The sequence below is a fragment of the Dioscorea cayenensis genome, chromosome 9 (assembly GCF_009730915.1).
Source record: "Dioscorea cayenensis subsp. rotundata cultivar TDr96_F1 chromosome 9, TDr96_F1_v2_PseudoChromosome.rev07_lg8_w22 25.fasta, whole genome shotgun sequence".
Lineage (NCBI taxonomy): Eukaryota > Viridiplantae > Streptophyta > Magnoliopsida > Dioscoreales > Dioscoreaceae > Dioscorea > Dioscorea cayenensis.
Genome location: NC_052479.1, coordinates 20,050,971 through 20,071,089, shown reverse-complemented (window position 1 = coordinate 20,071,089; position 20,119 = coordinate 20,050,971). Strand labels below are relative to the sequence as shown.

General features: G+C 36.3%; 1 protein-coding gene across 3 annotated transcripts; it reads left to right on the top strand.

The window, feature by feature from the left end:
* The first annotated feature begins 12,323 nt into the window (after nucleotides 1-12,323).
* LOC120268303 (U-box domain-containing protein 44-like) lies at nucleotides 12,324-19,292 on the top strand. 3 transcript variants are annotated; one of them, XR_005538901.1, is made up of 5 exons: nucleotides 12,324-12,384; nucleotides 12,653-14,006; nucleotides 14,812-15,130; nucleotides 15,537-17,098; nucleotides 19,261-19,292. XR_005538901.1 is itself a non-coding variant. In XM_039275750.1 (4 exons), the coding sequence occupies exons 2-4, from the start codon at nucleotides 12,774-12,776 to the stop codon at nucleotides 17,009-17,011; spliced, it is 3,027 nt and encodes a 1,008-aa protein (XP_039131684.1). In that variant the 5' UTR covers nucleotides 12,324-12,384; nucleotides 12,653-12,773; the 3' UTR covers nucleotides 17,012-17,277. The 3 variants fall into 3 exon arrangements, 2 of the variants coding, with proteins under 2 accessions (XP_039131684.1, XP_039131685.1); XM_039275750.1 differs by lacking the exon at nucleotides 19,261-19,292 and having other exon boundaries at nucleotides 15,537-17,277; XM_039275751.1 differs by lacking the exon at nucleotides 19,261-19,292 and having other exon boundaries at nucleotides 12,339-12,384; nucleotides 12,826-14,006; nucleotides 15,537-17,277.
* Nucleotides 19,293-20,119: the final 827 nt, after the last annotated feature.

Genomic DNA, 20,119 nt, shown 5'->3' with positions numbered 1-20,119 from the left:
AGTTGCTGCAGATTATTGACCATTCATGATCCTGCCATTCGGATGCTGACATTGGAAGTGTTAGCATCGTTCGAGTTTGACTGTTCATACTCCAGCTTTGGTAGCATCGATGTCATCTAGTTCATTGCTTTCAGATAGTATCATAGTATGAGTGTCACACAGTTTGTAGTCCATTTCGGTCTGTATGATGAGCCGTCATTAGTACAGAGGAGTATGAGCAGCTACTGGCGGATTATCACGGCAGCCTAACACCGTAGCGTGTACATAGAGCGCTGTGCGGACAGGGTCAGTATGAGCCACGGGTTTCATAGGCCACCTATCTCTCCCGGCCGAACAACCGATACATTCACACCGTTCTGAGCAGATCAGTGAACGGCCATAGAGATAGCATCGGTGTACTCAGCTGACAGGAGTTGTTATATCTATATTCCATGGTACAAAGCACACCGATCCACCTTGGATACATCCTGGCAAAGTACTTACGGCATCAGGGACAATATGCCAGGATCGGCGTCCTCTTCTCTGGTTCTTACATCACTAAACTTATCATCAGGATGGGTTTGTTAGACATGATCAGAGGGACTGAGAAAACGATCATACCAGCACACCTCGGCTTGGAGACTATGAGGCTCATGGGCATAATACAATGATATAGAGACGGGGTCTATGTGATTCTTGCTGGTTTGGAGTTCCTAGATCCTTCATCCTTGCTCGTTGAAACCTTGAGGTAAGCATTTCTTTTCTTTGTCTTCCTTGTTTCGTTGATTGGATGAATGGATCTAGGGTTATGGAGGAAGCTTGAAAGGCTTGATCATTGTTCTTCTTGATTTCTTGTCACTATCCAAACTTGAGAAAATAATTTGCATTGTTATGCTTCCTTGATCAATTGTATCCATGAACCAATTCTTCATATGGTTCTTGGTCTTCTTTTTTGCCCCAGTCATTTAGGCCAAGTCCGTTTGAGTGCGTTCGAGTCTTTGATTTAGAGTGAAGCTCAAACCCTTAGGAATTTATTAGAAACCCTGAAACCCGATTTTGAGCCAACCCTAGGATCGATTTAGGGTTGCTTTGCATGGTTGAACCTAGTTTTCATTCTTGTGTTTCTTAGCTTATTCTTGCTTGTTTTTGTGTGTTTGTGTGTGTGTGTGTGTGTGTGTTTTTGTTAGCTGGTGAGAGCTCGATTTGAGGCAAGAAACTAGTGGAGGGGTAGTACACTTGAGGTTTAAATCACGTAAGTTGTCAGTGGGTTTTGGGATTACATGATTCTATTAGAATAATACTTGAAAATCTTCATTGTTTTTCTTGAGAGTTATTGATGGCTCTATCACAATAAATAGATGCTTTGCTCGGCTCGGAAGAATTTATATACTATTGAATTATGTATGACACCCTTAATGTTTGGATGAATGTTTTTATGATTATAATAGTATTTTGGAGTTGAAGTGATTTATGGACCCTTGTTTATCTAAACATGCTTCTAGCATGGATACTTGTGAATATGGATTGCATTCCCTATGTTTAAATATTGTCCTAAATATGGACCCTTTGATGAGATGTGCATGTATTTATTGATTTGGATAGTGATGGGGTCTGTAACCCGCCTATAATAGTAGGGGGTCCCCACAGACCAGCCTTTAGAGGTGGCATGGAGGACCTATTTTCTTTGTCCTCTTTAGGTGGTGTGCAGAACCCTAATTGGACCATGCATCAGGAGTCCGAAGTCACCATACGAAACTAGTGGGTCAACATCAAGGACATGAGGACCTTGATAACTCTAAACTTAGCTATGACTACAGCTAGAGTTTAGAGGATTTTCTAAACCAATGATTGATTGATTGAGACGAAAGTATTGTATTTGAGAAATTCATATTCTTGTGATGAACTATTATTTTTGTATTGATCTCGCCTATATTCTTGAAATGAAAAAGAATGAGTTTTACAACGAGTTTTATGGTTCGCTGCTTCAAAACTCATATTATGCTTGAGAATGGTTTTCGAATGTCAAAACCCTTATTTGAGCCAAATGGATCTTTTATGTTATCTACATTTATCATATGCATATGTATGTTGCTATATTCATAATGATTTATTCAGAGATATAAGTTGTATTTTAAAAGTTGGTTTTTTGCAAATTATCAATTTGGTTTTTATATTCATTTAGAATTGTGGTAACCCACTCACTAAGTGACTTAGGTTCCTCACCCTCTCTCTTCGTTCCAGACTCTAACGATCAATCGCGTGGTGGTGAGACGGAGTGCTTGGTATTTACTTTCCTTCTATCATTATTCATTTCCAGTTGAACATAAGTATGTTGTATAAGGACATGAATCCACTAGCATGTTCAAACTCTATATGAATTGTTTGTTTCCTTATCTACATTCTTGGAAATTTTGTTGTATTTATGACCAGTATATTTCTTGAACTCTACTATTAGGTTATTATATTGTTGATGTTTTCCCTATGTATCTTTGTGTTTTCTATTTTATATATGCTATTTATTGTTGTTTATTTTAGGGTTTTGTTAGCCTTGCGGCGACTGGAGGATTGAGTGGTATGTGTATCTCTCCTCCAGTTTCAGTGATGTTTGTCGCGTGCTGGGTCCGCGGGTTGGGCCGTGACACCCTCTAAAAATATCTTGATTGAGTATACACTCCTTTGAAAATGATAATTGCATGTATGCACCCAGCTTTCTCACTCGGTTGTCTAAATACTTCTATCAACATTTTTATTAAAACTGATCGAAGTAAAGTAGATGCATACAAGTGTATGTGTTGAAGTAATATATGCAAAAGCAAAGTCGAATCCATAGAGACTAGATAGTAGAAGTATTAACCATATCTTCATTAGCTAACTAAAACACAAATCAAATTTTACTTTTAGAATTAAAAAGAAACAATAAAAACAAGTATAAGACCAAAATAAGAGTGTAAGGAATTAAATGCAATGAATAGAGAAGTGCCGAATCGATTTCACTTGGGAATTTAACAAATAGGATGATTGCAATTCAATAAAAACCAAATGTTAGCTAACCGGAACATGGAAAACCAAAACACACACCAAGTGTTATCTCAAGAATCCTTAGTGTTTGAACCTATGCTGAGGATGGAAATGAATCTCTCCTACTCCTATCCTTGCATGATTGCAATGGTCTCTAGGATCTCCATGTCAAGAATCGGGGATGAACCACCAAAATTCCAATCGAAAGGAACATGTGGCCTTTACTATTTCTAGAGAGCATCAATGATACCTACTCATCCAAGTGTGATCTAATTACAAGGATCTCTTAATACATAACAATGCCCCATGCGTATGTCCCGCAAGTGCACGGGTTTGTCGAAGCAATAAATCCCAGATGAGTGGGTATCGTATCCACAGAGAGTAGAGAATAAAAATAATTAAATTGTTTCTTAACTAAATGAAAAGTAAATAGTGATTTGTGTGACAAAATGTGATCTAACAAAAGTAAAAGAAACAAGAGAAAGAGTGCAACTAAAGGGGAGGTAAGGCAATCGATATAAGTGGGGTACCCAGATATTGTTCCGCCTAGGACAATCATTTCAAGTGCAAAAACCCTCTATTATGCTTTCTAACTAATGCATTAATGAGTCATGAAAATTCTTAAATACATGGTCCCAAATTTAAGGTCAACCATGCCTTACTCTATACATGTCCCGGAGGAGAAATTGAATAACATCTCAACATCGCACTCGTATAGAATCGCAATGAGTTCTAGGGATTCCAAGTGATAAATCCTCTTCCTAGATGTAGACCTAACCCTTTGGTCCTGGTGGAAGGTCCCTAGCCATAATTAAGCCCTAGGTGCTAAAATCACTTCAACGGTTCACTCTGTTGCCCCTGCAACTAAGCCCCAGCGGAAGGTCATCCCTTAGCCCATTCACTCTACTATGACTGCAAAGAGCTCAAGGAAATGGAGGTAGAATAAATCACACCGGAGGGGAAAGGGGACACTCCGCTACCTCTCGACTCACCCTCTCAACCTTCTCCAATCTAGCTTTATCTAACTCTTGTGGTGTGTCACTCAGTCACAAGAGTTACCAACATGAACTCTCAACCCTAGTGTCACTCTAAGGGAGTATTCACACAATCAAGCATACAAGATTGGAACTTAAATAAAGCATCAATTAATTGAAAGCATAATAAAAAGGTTTAATGAAACAAATACATCCTAGGGTTCACAAATATCCAAGTACCCACTAGGAGGTTTAGCTCTCCATGGAGCTAATTACAATCAATGATATCAAATGTAAAAGCAAAGAATCCATAGAAAACCCCCTCGATAGTCGTTGCGATGGTCTTGTGGAGAGTCCTCCACTCGTCCAAGGATCCCTTTGTCCGGCCTAAGATACACCTCGCCGGATCGGTACAGACGAAAGCTCTCCCACTAACCTTCTTCCAAATAAAGCACGATATCAGAGCCTAGAACCTCTCCAAATCCCTAGCCAATACCTCTCAAAACCCTAGCCATAGCCCTCTCTCAAGTTGGGGAAAAGATGGAGAAAAGAATACTGAAATCAGGACTTAAATAGAGCTGGAATCTGGAATCCACACGCCCATGTCGGCGCCCTTGTGGATTTTCCGCACGGGCGTGTGGAATTTCCACAAGCCCGTATGGATTCTCTGTTTTACTCCTTCTTCGGCCGACTATAAACAGTACTTGCTACAGTGTTTGCTGCAGTACTGGCTCGAAACACTCCTGAATCCATGTTTTCATCGAGGTAATGTAAACGGGCACACGTTAACGCCGTTGATCGCTTTGCTTCTTCAATAAATGGACACGTTGGTGGAGATCTTGCTATACATGCACAAGCTGGAATGCTTGAATGTGACTGCCCTTGTGCCCCTCCAAATCGTTGGGCTAACTTGAATACAAGAAGGTTGGCACACATTCTCGCATCTTCAACTCGACTTATGTCTTCACCTTTGAGCCTTCTCAAGACTTCCTCCAAATGGTACATTCACGATCTACATTGGCTTTTTTCTCTAAGCTTCGGCTTCACAACCCTATATGAATGAAAGTAACATAAATGCGCACATATTAGCGTTAAAACCCGAGAAAAGTAATGCTCATCATAAGGAAAGAACACTTCTTATTCTTATCACATAAGGACTTATCAATACACAAGAGAAATCATAATGGTAAAGCCACTTTTCAATACGCAAAACCAACAATAAAAATAAGGATGAATCTAGAAGCAAAAGATAAATCTAAATTAAAAAGGCAATAAAAAAGAAAAAGAAATCCAAAGCTACATCAATTAGAGCACTCAAGGCAGTTAAACCTCCATGGGCTCATGTTCATCAATACAAGGTAAATCTCAATCTCTAAAACCCTAAACATATAAAGAAAACCCCCTGTCTCAATATTGTGTGGTTGGAGATGATGTGAGCCACTATCGTCATCAATGGATCGTCACTCCGGCGACTTCTTTGAACTCCTTCTTCAATCCTTCAAGCCTCCTTTAACCACAGCCGAAGAACTCCAGAACTTTTTCCCCCAATTTCGACGCAAAACTTGGATGCCCTAAAACTCTTCAATCTTCTATTATACCTACAGGACAAGACCATTATATGGGTTTGTACATGGGCTTGCACCCTACCCGTGTATCTCTCTATTTGATGGTTTTGGCATCGATTTACTCCTGATTTGCTTCCTTTAGCTCTTGTTGTGCTTCTTTCAACGTGTGATATAAAATGAACAACTAAGTATCAATTATCCAAAGAAACAAAACTCAAAATGATCGATGAAGTTCTAAATACAATTGATAAAACATGTATAAAATAGCACTTATCAACAATCCTTGATAAATTTAACTAGGGCCCTAACCATGGGTAGATATTAACCCATCACAATTTAAAATTTCCATTGTACCCTTATCTATTTCTAATTTTCTATTTTCTTCTCTTTTCCTTTTTCATATTTTATTTTCTCTTTTCTCGCTTCTTTTCTTTCCGCTTCAAATGGAACAAAGAAGAGTTTTTTTTCTCTCCATCCATAGCAAAGAGCTACTTCCAATAAAGCTTCTTCTTTGAAAATATGTACAAATTATTCGAAGGACATCATTTTCCTTTTCAGTGCATTAGAGGACAAATTTCTTTTTTAAGTCACTCCAATGGAGCTTCTTTTTGTTAACTTGCAAAGAAATCATAAATTATCCAATTTAAGGCATAAAGTTTAAAATCTTCTCATTTTTCTTGGTTGAGCACTAAATATGCATTAATTGCCCTTAATTACACTTTGGTCCATTAGGTTTTCCAAGTAGTGCCATAATGGCATTTTGTTGTTCTAATTTGTTCTAACAATGTTCTAATCTCCTTATAGTGCCCTAATTAGCCCTTTTAGTGTTCTTATTTATTCTAATAATTTCATAATGTTTATAGTTCCGGGGCGGTCAAAGGTTGATCCAAAACCGGGCCGGCCTATAATGCCACCCCACTGGGCCAGTTAGCCTGGAGAACAAGGAGGGTTAGGGTGACCAGAAACCAGCTCGGGGCACAACTACAAACCGGTGGGCCAGGCCAAAAGCCGCCTGTTTACGGGCTGGCCGACTAGGTGTTAAATTTTTTTTAAATAAAATTTAAAATGTAATTTTATATTTTAATAGATAATCAAAATGTAAAAATCAATACCAAACTATGATCGTGTTCATAACTCCTTTTTATAGGCAGTTTCCATGTATTTTTCCTTACATTGGTCGATGTGGGACTAAATTTTAATAGTGTAAAGTTTACATATTGTTTATATATTTAGTATAGGAACATTATAAATAAAAAATTTGTTGGTAGGTTTGGTAGAGTAATAATGTTATATAGTTGTTGTCATGAATTTGAATCCCATTAACTACAATGTTAATATTTGTTTTTTCCAAAACACAAATATAATATTTAAAATTAAAAAATATTTAAGATAATTTTATATAAATTGTAATAATAAAAAACTTTCATTTATTAATCTATTTTGTTAAACTATTACTAATTTTTCCCCCAAAAATCCAATATAATTTTTTGAAATTTAAAAATATTCTATGATAATTTCATATAAATTACAACAACTAAAAAATTTTATAACTATCAATTTATTTTTTTTAATACTTATTATGTAATGTTTTTTATAATATTTCCAAAAAGAGATGTTAGTGACATAAGATTAAATGTAATTCTATTTAATAATCATTTGATTAAACTGGATCATTAGGTAGTGGGAATTGAAGAGATCTTATTAAATGAGAAATTTATTCTTCTATAAAAAATTCAAATATAAAAATGATAAATCTACAAAAATTTTAAATATTAATGATTTTTTTTTTACAAAGTCGACAAAGCAAAAGACGAACGGGTAACGGAGATGCACCAGTTATGGTGGTTGTACAAACAGGGAGAACGAGAGGCATTCCTTACATAGAACTACCACAGAGGATCCAGAAAGTGAATTGTAACTTAAGAGGTTCGAACTCCCCACAGTTCCTAATGAGATAGTTGTTAACATTTTCTTATTGTGAATATATTAATCCTAATTTTAAATTAGATTCTTTTTGATGAAATATCTTGTTAACATGGAAATGGTTAAAATTTTATAATTAATTTTTTTTTAAAATTACATGAAAAATTTATTATTTATTTAACAAAAATTTAAGTTAATTATTTATTAGTCATAATTTCAAATAATATTATGATTTTAAACCGATAATCATTTAAAAATACACAATATTTCAGAGATTTCATAAAAAAATACACAAAATTTATTATAAAAAAGATTATGGTTTTAAATTAATAATATTTTTATACTAGTAAGCACCATTGCAATTAAATTATGTTATTTCTATAACAATATTTTTCTATATGATAATTTGGTATAAATATTCCATTCATTTAAATAATATTAATAATGGAGATGAATAATATTTACAAACAAATAATGTATTTGTACAAGTAAATGATAATAATGTTCTGTAGTAATCTAGTACCAACTATTTGTAGTTCAATTGGTTAGAACTTCGCAAGACCACTAAAAGGTCTTGGGTTGAATTTATGTCCAATTGATATGTATATATGTATAAGTATTACTAAGTATACTTTTCTTATATTGAACATCACTTTTATCGGATTTTACAGGGCACATTCGTGTGTATTTGTATTCTTTTCTGCATTTAAAGTTGTGGAGACAAGTTTGGAAGAAAAGAAACAAAAATAGATCATGAACATGATCTTTGAAGAAATCTCTTGCATCGAACAAGGATCAAGGCACAAGTTGTGATTAATGCATGTGGGTATGTGCCAACCTCCGAAAAGTGTGCAAGTGAACCTACAAATTGGAGGAGCACAAAGGCAGTCACACATACATGCTCCAACTTTTGTAGTATTTTCAAGAGCTTCATTAATGTGTTGGAAAGTGAGGATGCGACATGATCTACCGCATGGATGTGTGCTCAACCATGCGGCCTCAATGGTAGAAGATGATTTCAGAAGTGCTGTAGCAAATTACTGTAGCAATTACTGTTAACAGCGCGTGGAAAATAAAGAGCCTGGAAATTCACACGGCCATGTGGAATTTCCACAAGGGCGTGTGAAATCCCGATTTCAACCCTTTAAATACCGCTTCGAAATATCGTTTGAGATCCCTTTTTCCTATTATTTTCCTATCTTTTGGTGAGAGTGCGGCTAGGGTTAGGAGAGATTGTTGCTCAGATTTTGGAGCATTTCTACGGCATTCGACATTGATTTTCTTCGACGGAGTGTTATTGGGGGAGCTTTCAACTGCATTGATTTGACGAGGTGTGCCTTAGGCTCGACAAAGGAGTCTTTGTTGAAGTAGAAGCCGCTCTTCAAGACCATCATCACGGAAAGCAAGGGGTTATCTTTATGAAGTTTTTGCATCCACTTTTGATTTCATCCTTGATTTTGTATTGCTTCATGAAGAGCTAAACCCTTACTGGGTACTTTGACTTTTATACCCTAGGATGATTTTGTTTCATTAACTTCTATTTTGTTTCCTTTAATTGATGTTTTAATTGAGTTTTAATATTGTTTAATTTTTGGTTTGGTTTTCCCTTAGAATGACACTAAGGTTGAGAATTCATCTTGGTAACCTCTTGAATGAGTGACACTTCATTAGGTTAGATTTAGCAAGATTGAAGAGGGTTGAGTGGGTGAGTCGAGAGGTAGAGGAGCATCCCCTTTCCCTTTCGGTATGATTTATCCTACCTCCACATTCCAAGAGTTCTTTGCGGTTATGATAGAGTGAAGTGTTAAGAGATCTATTCCACTGGGGCTTACTTGTACGAGCAACAAAGTGAAGTGTTGAGAAATCCTTAGTACTTGGGCTTAATTGTGAATAAGGATCTTTCGCCTGGACGAAAGGTTTTGATCTAAATTAGGGAATAGGTTTTATCACTTGGAGTCCCTAGAACCTCAAGTAGTCCCACATAATGTGAGGTGTTGAGAATATCCCTTTCTGCCGGATCATAGTGTAGAGGGCTAGTCATGGTTGACCTTAGGTTTGGGACCATGTGTCTTTGGATTTCCACGACTCATTAAGCTTTAATTAAGGGAGCATACTATTAGTCTTGCATTTGAAACAATAGTTCTAGGGTGATCATTGTCCAGGTACACCATTTTACCATTAGTTACTTTCTCCAATTACTCTTGTTTGCTCTCTTTTCCTGCACTTTTATTTATTTTCGTTAATCGTTTGAATCACAATCACCAATCGATTTTCACTATTAGGTAAGTAACAATACTTCTTGTTTCTAGACATCAATTCCCTGTGGATTCGACTACCCATCTGTTGGGTACTTTATTACTTTCGACAACCTATGCACTTGCGGTACACATACGCAAGGAGTTTGTCACTAATGCATGATTCTCATGGGTGTTTTTTTAATAATAATAAAAAAAAAAGCCAACATGTCTGGTTGACCCAGTGGTTCAACCCGCTGGTTCACAGGTTGGTAAAAGCCCACCTGTAATATGGCCACTACAGTGCGGCCCAATTACATGTTGCCGGCTCGGTGGGTTTCGTCGGGGCGATTCCACACCGTGCCATGCCAAATTTCGGCATGTGTCCCTCTATACATGGGTGTTACGTATAGATTTATAAATATATAAAAATGTCATAAAGATAACATCCCTAAACCTAGGAGAAATTTTAAGAGTTTCCTATCATTGCCTTTGCTGGGGATTAAGATAGTATAACTAAAGTTTAGTTGTTTAAAATAGTTTGGAGTAGAGGATGGCCCATATATATATTATATTTATATTTATATTTATGAAGCACATAAGTCCAAGTGAGCTCAACCCGTAACCAGACCATCTACAGTGCGGATCAGTTACAGTTACCGACCCGACCCACCTGGTCAGATGGACTGGCGGGTTGTTTTTGGGCCGGGCCAAAAGTCATCATGGGCCTAATATATATATATATATATATTATTACTTCCAATAACAATAACATCCCTCCCATATAATTACTAGAATCTTAAACCATAATCTTCTAAGGTGGTTAAGGAAATATAATCTTTGCTATGAAAATTCTATATATTTCTTTCCTAATGTAATCTCTAAAATTTTTAAATATATTATTAACTTAAAATTATAATATTATCTACAATATTAATTAATAAATAATTAAATTAAAATTTTTATTGGATTAATAAGGAAGTTTTTCACTCCAACATAGTTTATTAAAAAAATATTTCAACTATAAATTTTTCATAATCTTCATATTAACTATATATTTTAATGAAAAAAATCTAAATTAGGATAAAAACAATCATTATAAGTTTATATTAACAATTTTTCATAATAAAACAACCATTCATATTTTAAAATTTCTTAGATTTATTATTTCTATATTTAAATATAAAAAATTATTTAGTATATTTTTTCAATTTTTGCTATCTAATGACCCTCTTTAATTAAATCAATGGTTCTTCAATATATTAATCTTATGTCTATTAATATCCAATTTTTAAAAAATTGTTAATAAGCATTTAACAAAATAAAGAAACAACTATAAAATGTTTTTAATTAGTTTGATTTATTTGAATTATCTTAAATAATTTTAAATGTGTAAAAATTCCATTCAATATATGGCTAAAAAAAATTAAACGTAGCTAAGAAGGTTTGAAATCTTGACGCAAGAAAACACTTTGGTAACATCACTCTGACTATTTCGCCAGCAAATTTTCATTTGTTTTTTTACTTTTACTAAAAGATATAAACAATTGATAAGGTTTACATAAGTTAAATTTAGTCCAACATCACCTAGGATAAAGAAAAAAAGCATATCAGTTGGCTATAAAAACTGGTGAACACAAATTTATTTTGTGTTTTTTTCATATATTTTATTTATTTTAAATGATATTTAAAATTTAATTAAAATAAATAAATAAATAAATAAATAAAAACCAGCGGGCCGACCCGTGAACCGGCGGGTTCCGGCCCGGCCCTCCGGTTTTGGAATTCTCCCAAGCCGGGTCCGGATCACCTCAAGGTGATCCGCGGTGCCGCTGGGCCGAACCGGACCGACGGTTTGGTACTATTAGCCTGGCCGGTTACGGGTCGGCCTTTGGTGACCTGAACCCGTCGGATCGGGCCCAGCGGGTCCGGTTAATTGGCCTCTGGCCTCTATACCTTTCCCTAATTGGATCTCTTTCCCGAACTGTATCTACCTCTCTTAGTAGGCCTGTCATGTCCCTTTCCCAATCCTTAACTGACTAAGCATACTTGCCCTAAGCGCCCAAGGAATCCTGATGGCACCTTGGAGGATAAATTTTAGATAAACACCAATTTTAATCTATTTAATATTTATTTAAATAAATATTTAAAATAAAAAAAAAATTTTTTAAAGAATTAAAAAAGATTTATTAAAATTAGTATTTTGTAAATATATTTATTAAAATATTACATTGGTAAAAATCAACTGTAAATTATTTGGTTGGTGAACATCTATATAAATTAGGGGCCTATTGCTTTCAATTAGTTTTGAACTCAAAACTTTTTAATTATCTCATCTTGGTTTGTGGAAAAAAAAAGTAAGTACTACTAGATTATGAGTATTTGATTACATCCACAAACTTCATTTCGTAAAAAATTTAATTATTTATTAATTAACTTTTAAAGTTATTAAAGTTTGTTTATTATCAATTAAAAACCATATTTTTAAATGTCAAATATTTTCCTCCTAGGCTCCTACATGGAAGTATCCCGGTTGACTTCATAGTCAACAACGAAACATCGTTGCAACTTGTTGACCTTTTTTATGGTTGTTTGTCTGTACTCCATCTTTAGCCATTTCTTTCTCACCCCTTTTCTCATCCTTTATTTCAGTTCTTTGAAGGTTTTGCCTCCTCATATTTGCTTCCATTCGTAAGTTGCGCTTCCTTGGTTCTGTAAATGTTGTCTCGGAAGTTAGGAACTTGGGGCTTTTCTCTGTTTCTGAGATCATGTTTTATCTTGTCATATTTCATTTATTGCATCTAATTTTGCTATTATATATTTTCTCTTCATATCTTGTGTGGAAAGCAGATTTATCTTTTCATTATGAGTTATTTTGCAAAGTTATTAGTCTAATTGAGCATTCTTTGCCGTTAACTTTGTGTCAATTCTTAATCATCCATGTTCTTTCATGTTGCAGAAATAGTTACTAAGGAAGAAAAATTGTTCGTTCAATTTATTGCAAGAACAAAAATTTTCTTGCTGTGAGTCATTTCTGTTTCCATAGGAACAAATGAAGAATCTATGTTGAAAACCACAAAATGTCAGTAGTGGAATGGATACCAATTGGAACTCTTCTTACATTGCTCACAGATCAGGTTTTAGAAACCGCTGTAGCTGCAAGAGATGTTCTTATTGAGCAGAAGAGTTTCAAGTCTTTATCAAAATATCTATTTGATATAGAACCAGTTTTGAAGGAATTGCAGCTTCGGGAGCTTAATGACACTGAAACTGCAAGGCAGGCTTTACAATTTCTCGAAGAAGATGTTAAAATGGCAAAGGACTTAGTAGACAAGTACAAAAACCGTTCCTGTTTCTATTTGCTAGTAAAATGCCGATCAATAGTAAAGGAGGTACAAGATGTTACTAGGAATATTGGAAGATCTCTAGCAGCATTATCTCTTGCAAGCACTGAAATTCTTTCAGACATAACAGATAACATAAATAAGTTACATGGAGAGATGCAAAGAGCCGTGTTTGAGGCTTCTCAGTCACAGCTCAGAGTTGTTGAGAGGCTGGAGGAAGGTCTACGTGAGCAAATAAGAGATCAAGGGTTTGCAAACATCATGCTAGAAGAAATAGCAAGAGCTGTAAGTGTGCCTGTGGAGCCTTCGGAGATAAGTGAAGAGTTAGCGAGATTGCGAAATGAAAAGGAAGAAGCAGCTGAGCGTAAAGAAAGAGTGGAAGCACACTTTCTAGAGCAGGTTATTGAGCTTTTATCTCGTGCTGATGCCGCAAATAATTTGGAGCAAATCAGGAGTCAGTATTACCGTCGAATGGAGACTGCAGAAAAGTTTGTTTCTGGTGAATACATTCCGCCATTGGAAGCATTTCTTTGTCCTATTGAGGGTACCGTGATGGTTGATCCTGTCAGTCTTTGTACTGGAACTACATGTGAAAGAACGGCAATCGAAGGTTGGCTTCAAAGTGGAAATATTACTGATCCTGTCACAAACCAACCGCTTGATGAATTCACAATTAGAAGTAACATTCTTTTAAGACAATCAATAGAAGAGTGGAGAGAACTGAATTATTGCCTTAAAATTAGATCTGCCAAGTTGGGTTTCACTGATGGTTCTGATTCGGCTTGTGAAAGGTCTTTTGTCACATTGCAAGAAATTGTCAAAGAAAACAAAGTCAATAAAGATTGGATTGCTATTGATGGCCTTATTGAAGTAATTCTTTCATTTATTGGGACCTCTCATAATAAAAACTTGAAGAGTAAAGCATTGGTTACATTGTTAGCCATCACTGAACAGCACGAACAAAACAAGGTAAAATGCTTTAAAATGCAATTTTTTTTTCTGTCATATGTAATTGAGTAATTCTTGTAAACTTTTGACAAGAATTATTTGATCAAGTTGCTCAGCTTAACTACGATTATAAATTTTTGTCTTCTATATAGACTTGAGAAGTGGTTATTATTGTAGATCATTCATGAAATTTAACCTTGTTGTGCCAATGAATTATAATATTTTGGAGCTTTAACTTCTGCCCTCTTATGTGCTCCTAATTAGCCAGCAAAACAATTACATGATGTCAATTATTTGTGAGCTATCTGAAATATAGATTTCCTAAATTGCGTTACTGTTCTCAATATTAATTTCTCTGCGAGATAATCAACGTAATAGTCCTTGGAGATCTCACCCTTTTATTTCAATTGCCGTTGTTTCCGCCAATGCATTTAACTAAACCCACCCTCAATAATCAAGATTCTTAGCTTTCCATATTTCAATTGCTACTTATAAGATCTATAATGAGTGCTCACCAATTTGCTTACCATCAGTTCTTAAGTGGAACTAGTACGACATTGCTGTTTTTTATCAATTGAGGAAGGCTTATAATTCTAGGAGACACCCTTATATCGGTTTCTATTTTATTCTGTAAATGTTCTTCCATTGAGAAAATGTTGACCAAGCCAGATGAAAACTTAGTTGCACTATCCTTTCCTGCTATCACTATGAAGTTGATACATTCAACTGCCGAACATCACCCAGTATCACATTTAAATAACCCTTTAGTCAACAGAGCACAATGCTCATCTTGAGCTTATAATAACAATTATTCATTCCTGAACAGGATAGGGTGGTTGAAGCAGGAGGAATTGATCACATAGTACTCTGTTTGAGTCGTGGACAAATTATGTCAAAGCCTGCGATTTCACTGCTGTTTGAGATTCTTCATGTCAGTACCAAGTGGAATGATTCTGTGTGTGGAAAGCTGAAACAACATAATAGTGTTGTTCTGTTTTTGGTGATGCTAATGAAAAGTACAGATAGAGAATCAGCCGAGAAATCTGAAGCTATACTATTGAAGCTTTGTGATGATGATGACGAAATAGTTTCACGTGCGGCTGCTGCAAATTGGTATATGCCGTTGATTGACCGTCTCTGCAGAGGTTTGACAATTTTATTTTATTTTAATTCTCCATGATCTCTATGCTACTTGTTGTTTGTTTGTTCATTTGGCAGTTTACTTTTTATCCTGAAATTGCAGAAATTAATCATTTGGTCAGTTGATTAATATATTTCCCTATCTTGTAAAAGAAAACTATGCTTCTTGTTATCAATGTTTTCTTTTTTTAAGATGATTTCAAAAGAATTTATCTTAATCAAAGTAACTAGTCCACATATCATCTAACCTCAAAAAGAATAACATCGTGTTGCTAAATTTTTTTCTAATTTTTAGTTGGGCAATGCATAACTTGGTTGAATGAATGGACTTGTAGATGTTGGATGCATTACTGCAAAAAATGTGATCAAACTTGTACATGAGTTTAAGATGCTATTTGAAATGATATTCAGGACCAGAATCATCAAGAATATGCATGGCGAGAGTCATCACAAAATTGGAGTTGATTGATCAGAATATTCAACTTCTTGGCGAAGAAGGTGTTATTCCTCCGTTAGTTGAAATGGCATCTGAAAATCTTGAATCCAAAGAATTGGCTTTATCTGCATTGGCTAAACTCTCAAGCTGCCTTGAGAACAGAACACGTATAATCAGTGCTGCTGGACTTTGTTCTATTCTTGATCAGATGTTTTCTTCAAACTCTCCCACAATTATCATAGTTAAGTGCTCTGAAATTCTCGAAAGGCTCTCATCTGTAGAAAGCATAGAGCTCTTTCTCGATAACAATGGTTTGCGACTTCAATTAGAGCCGATAGTAACCAATTTGGTTGAGATGCTTCAGAAATCATTTCTTTCTGCCAGAATTAAAAAACCAGCATTGCACATACTTCTTAATCTATGCAAATTTGGAGAATTGCATGCTGAGGAGATGCCTGCTGCCTCTATGGTTCTTCACTTGCTTGAAGCCCCAGACCGGGAAATTCGAGAGGTAGCACTTAAGCTTATTTATCTTCTTGCTCGGTACAAACCAGAAGGCATTTCAGAGTTCCTACTTGCCAAAAGAATGCTCGAGACATTCACTGCCTTCCTTGATGATGAAAACCGAGCAGATTTGCAGATAGCAGCAATAGGTATTTTGGCATTTATTCCAAAATCTGAAGTGGCACTTACTCAATGCATGACAAACCTGGAAATGCTGCCTCTGCTACTGAACATTCTAAGAAATGGCGCAATGGAAGCCAAGGAAAACACACTTAGTGTTCTCTCAAGATTCGTAGACCCTTCTGACATCAAAATGCAGCTTATTGTAGCAAGAATGGGGCTTTTCTCATTGCTTGTGACTTTGCTTATGTCTGGTAGTATAGCAGCGAAGGCCCGAGCGGCCGCTTTGCTTGGTAACTTATCATTAAATAGCTCAAAATTAACAGTGCTGCCTGCTAATACAGGATGCTGGTGTTTCAGAAGACCGTCTGTTCCTGTTTGCAAACTGCATGGTGGTATCTGTGATGCTACCTCCTCACTCTGCTTGATACAAGCAAATGCATTACCGTCACTTGTTAAATTATTGCGAGAAGTGCATGATCATGTTGCAACCTATGAAACTCTTAAGACATTGGGAACATTAGTACAAGAAGATGCACCATATCAAGGAGCGAAAGTTCTGCATGATGCCGGAGCCATTGCTCCTATGTTGGATGTTTTCAAATGGGGATCATCGGATTTGATAGAACTCGTTCTTGGGATTCTTGAGAAATTATTTAAGGTTCATGAGGTTGCTGATTTTTATTACTCTGATGCTAAGATGCCTCTTATTGGTTTGTCGACAAGGAGCAATGAAAATGGAATTCTTGGCTTGAAGGCTGCCAGTGTATTGGCCGAGCTTGAGCGATACTCAAAATCAAGATCCATGCCACTTTTAGGTGCTTAAAGTAAGCAAAACTTGCCATTATCATTTGTGAGAAAGAGGAAAATAATTTCACACAGAGAGAGTGTGGCTCAACTCTCCTGTAAGAAGGTATGGATTTTATCTTATTTTTAAACATGAGTTTTTTCCTTATTTGGAAGATAATTTGTAATTAAAATTTTGGTGTAAATAGAGTGGAGTGGTAAAAAAATTTGACTACCACGTGGAAGGTTGATGGTTTGACTCCTTTTCCTTTTCTATGCGTAGTTAAGATATATATCAAATGTATGTGAGGGTGTTTTATCTGTATTATAAAAAAATATTGTGTAAATGCATGTTAATTTGTGAATTAAATCAGAAGCTTTGACTAAATTACCACAAACATTGCTGCATGCCAGCTAATCGACTAGTATGTACTAGTGTGTAGTGAAGAGTGGCTTGGTTCAATACGAAACTTAATTGAAGACACAGTGGTCATACCATCAAGGAATATATATTGATAGACAAAATATGAGAGAAAGAATGAGTTAGGTTTCATTGGGGCAAACTAGCCCATATAAATACAATAATGACATATACATGAGGATGTATATATACATATAAATACAATGTATATATACAAGCAGTATTATTACTCTAACATGCCCTCTTAGACTCACGGTGGGTCATGATAATGATAATATGAGCTTTAGTGAAAAGATCAGCAATTTGCTGTGTAGAGGCTATATAAGGAAGAAGAATATTGTTAGCAAGATAATGATGACCGACGAAGTGAAGAGCGACCTCAAGATGCTTCGTACGCTCATGAAATACAGGATTGGCGGTGATTTTGATGGCACTTTGGTTATTATAGTATATAGGAGTAGGGGTAGAGATAGAAACTCCAAAGGCCATCGATATATGACGCATCCAAAGAACCTCCTTAGTAGTAGAGGACATAGCACTATATCCAGCCTCAACAATGGAAAGAGCAACAGTAGATTGTTTCTTGCTTTTCCAAGAGATAAGGGAATCTCCAAGAAAAATGCAAAACCAGTAGTAGATCGTCGATCAGAAGCATCACAATAGGCACGCAACTCAAGAGAAGATGTGGCGGAGAAAAATAAAGAGCGAGATATAATGCCACCAAGATAACAAAGAACTTGTAAAGGAGCAGCATAATGAGTAGAGCGAGGAACACTCACAAACTGACTAAGAACACGAATAACATATGCAATATCAGGCCGAGTGATGGTCAGATAAACGAGAGCACCAACAAGTGCATGATAGCAAGTGGGATCAGGAAGAAGCTCTCCATAAGAAGAGGGACGGTTATGCAGCTTAATAGGAGTAAAGGCAGTGCAGAGATTAGTGATAGCAACTCATCGAAAAATATCAGAAATGTACTTCTGTTGAGACACTAGGTAACCTCGACGAGAATAAGCAACCTTAAGAAACAGAAATTAATGAAGAGGGCCAAGATCTTTCATCTGAAACTTAATAGGTAACCGCTGTTTTAGAGAAAGAACAATATCAACATTATCACTAGTAATCACCATATTGTCAACATAAAGAAGAAGAAGAGTAAGGCTTCGAGGAGTCTGTCGAGTGAAGATAGCTCTGTGAAGATGACAGACATGTTGAGAAGGATGAGACAAGCTAGGAGGAGTAATCATATAAATATCCTCAAAAAGATCTTCATGTAAGAAGGTATTGGTTACATCTAATTGATGAAGTGGTTAGTGACGAGCAGCAGTAATAGCGAAGAGAAGATGAACAGCAGTCAACTTGGTCATAGGAGCAAATGTCTCCTCATAATCAATGCCATATTCCTGAGTAAAACCACGAAGACGCACTTTGTGGCGCTCAATACTACTATCAGCGCAAAGTCTTAACTCGATAGACCCATCGACGGCTGATAGGAGTAACACCAGACAGAAGTCGAACAAGATCCCATGTATGCATGCGCTGAAGAGCATCAAGTTCCTCTGTCATAGCCTGTTGCCACAGGGGATGTTTTACCGCCTCATGATAAGACTGCGGCTCGGAATGAGAGTGAATAGTAGCAATAAAGGCATGGAAATTAGAATAGTAGATAGAGGAGAGAGAGGGTGTACTGAGCAGGAGGACATCGAGTACGGTCTAGATAACCACGGGGGACAACATGAGCATCTTTAGGAGAGAGTTGATAAGTGCTTGTGTGTTAAGAATGTGAAGTGTTCTTTCCTTACAATGAGTATTACTTTTATCAGGTTTAAGTGCTAATACATGTCTATTTGTATTCTTTTGCGCAGGTAGGGTTGTGAAGCTATGTTTTAAGAAAACAAACCAAAAGTAGATCGCGAATACACTATTTGATGAAATCTTAGAAGGAATAAACGCGAAGACACAAGTTGGGCTCAAAGATACGTGAATGTGTGCCAATCTCCATGTATTCAAGCAATTACAATGATTTGGAGGGGCACAAGAGCAGTCACATTTGCGTATCCTGACTTGTGCATTGATAGCAAGATCTTCACCAATGAACCCGTTTATTGAAGAAGCGACGTGATCTACGCCCGTGTGGAAATTTCACAGGGGTATGTGGAACATCCACAGGGCCGTGTAGATACCCGATTCCAGCCCTTTAAAAGCCGTGATTCAGTCCTGATTTCTCTATCTTATCCCCTATCTTTTCTTCCACCTTTCCCCATCTTTGGAGGCGCCCGCGGCTAGGGTTTGGAGAGGCTTTGGCAAGGCTTTGGAGAGGTTTGAGGGCCTTCGACACTGCGTTTCCTTCAGAAGAGAGCTATTGGGGGAGCTTTCGTCAGCACCGATCTGGCGAGGTGTGCCCTAGGTTTGACGAGGGGACTTTTGAAGAAGACGCGGCCAATCTACAAGACCTTCGACACGAACACAAGGACGTTTTCATTTATGGATTGTATCTCTTTGCTTTTGATTTCATTATCTATTGTAGTTTTCTCCATGGAGAACTAAACCCCTAGTGGGTACATGGATATTTGTGAACCCTAGGATGTATTCGTTTCATTGAACCTTTTTATTATGCTTTCAATTAATTGATGTTTTAATTGAGTTCCAATCTTGTATGCTTGATTGAGTGAATACTTCCTTAGAGTGACACTAGGGTTGAGAGTTCTTGTTGGTAACCCTTGT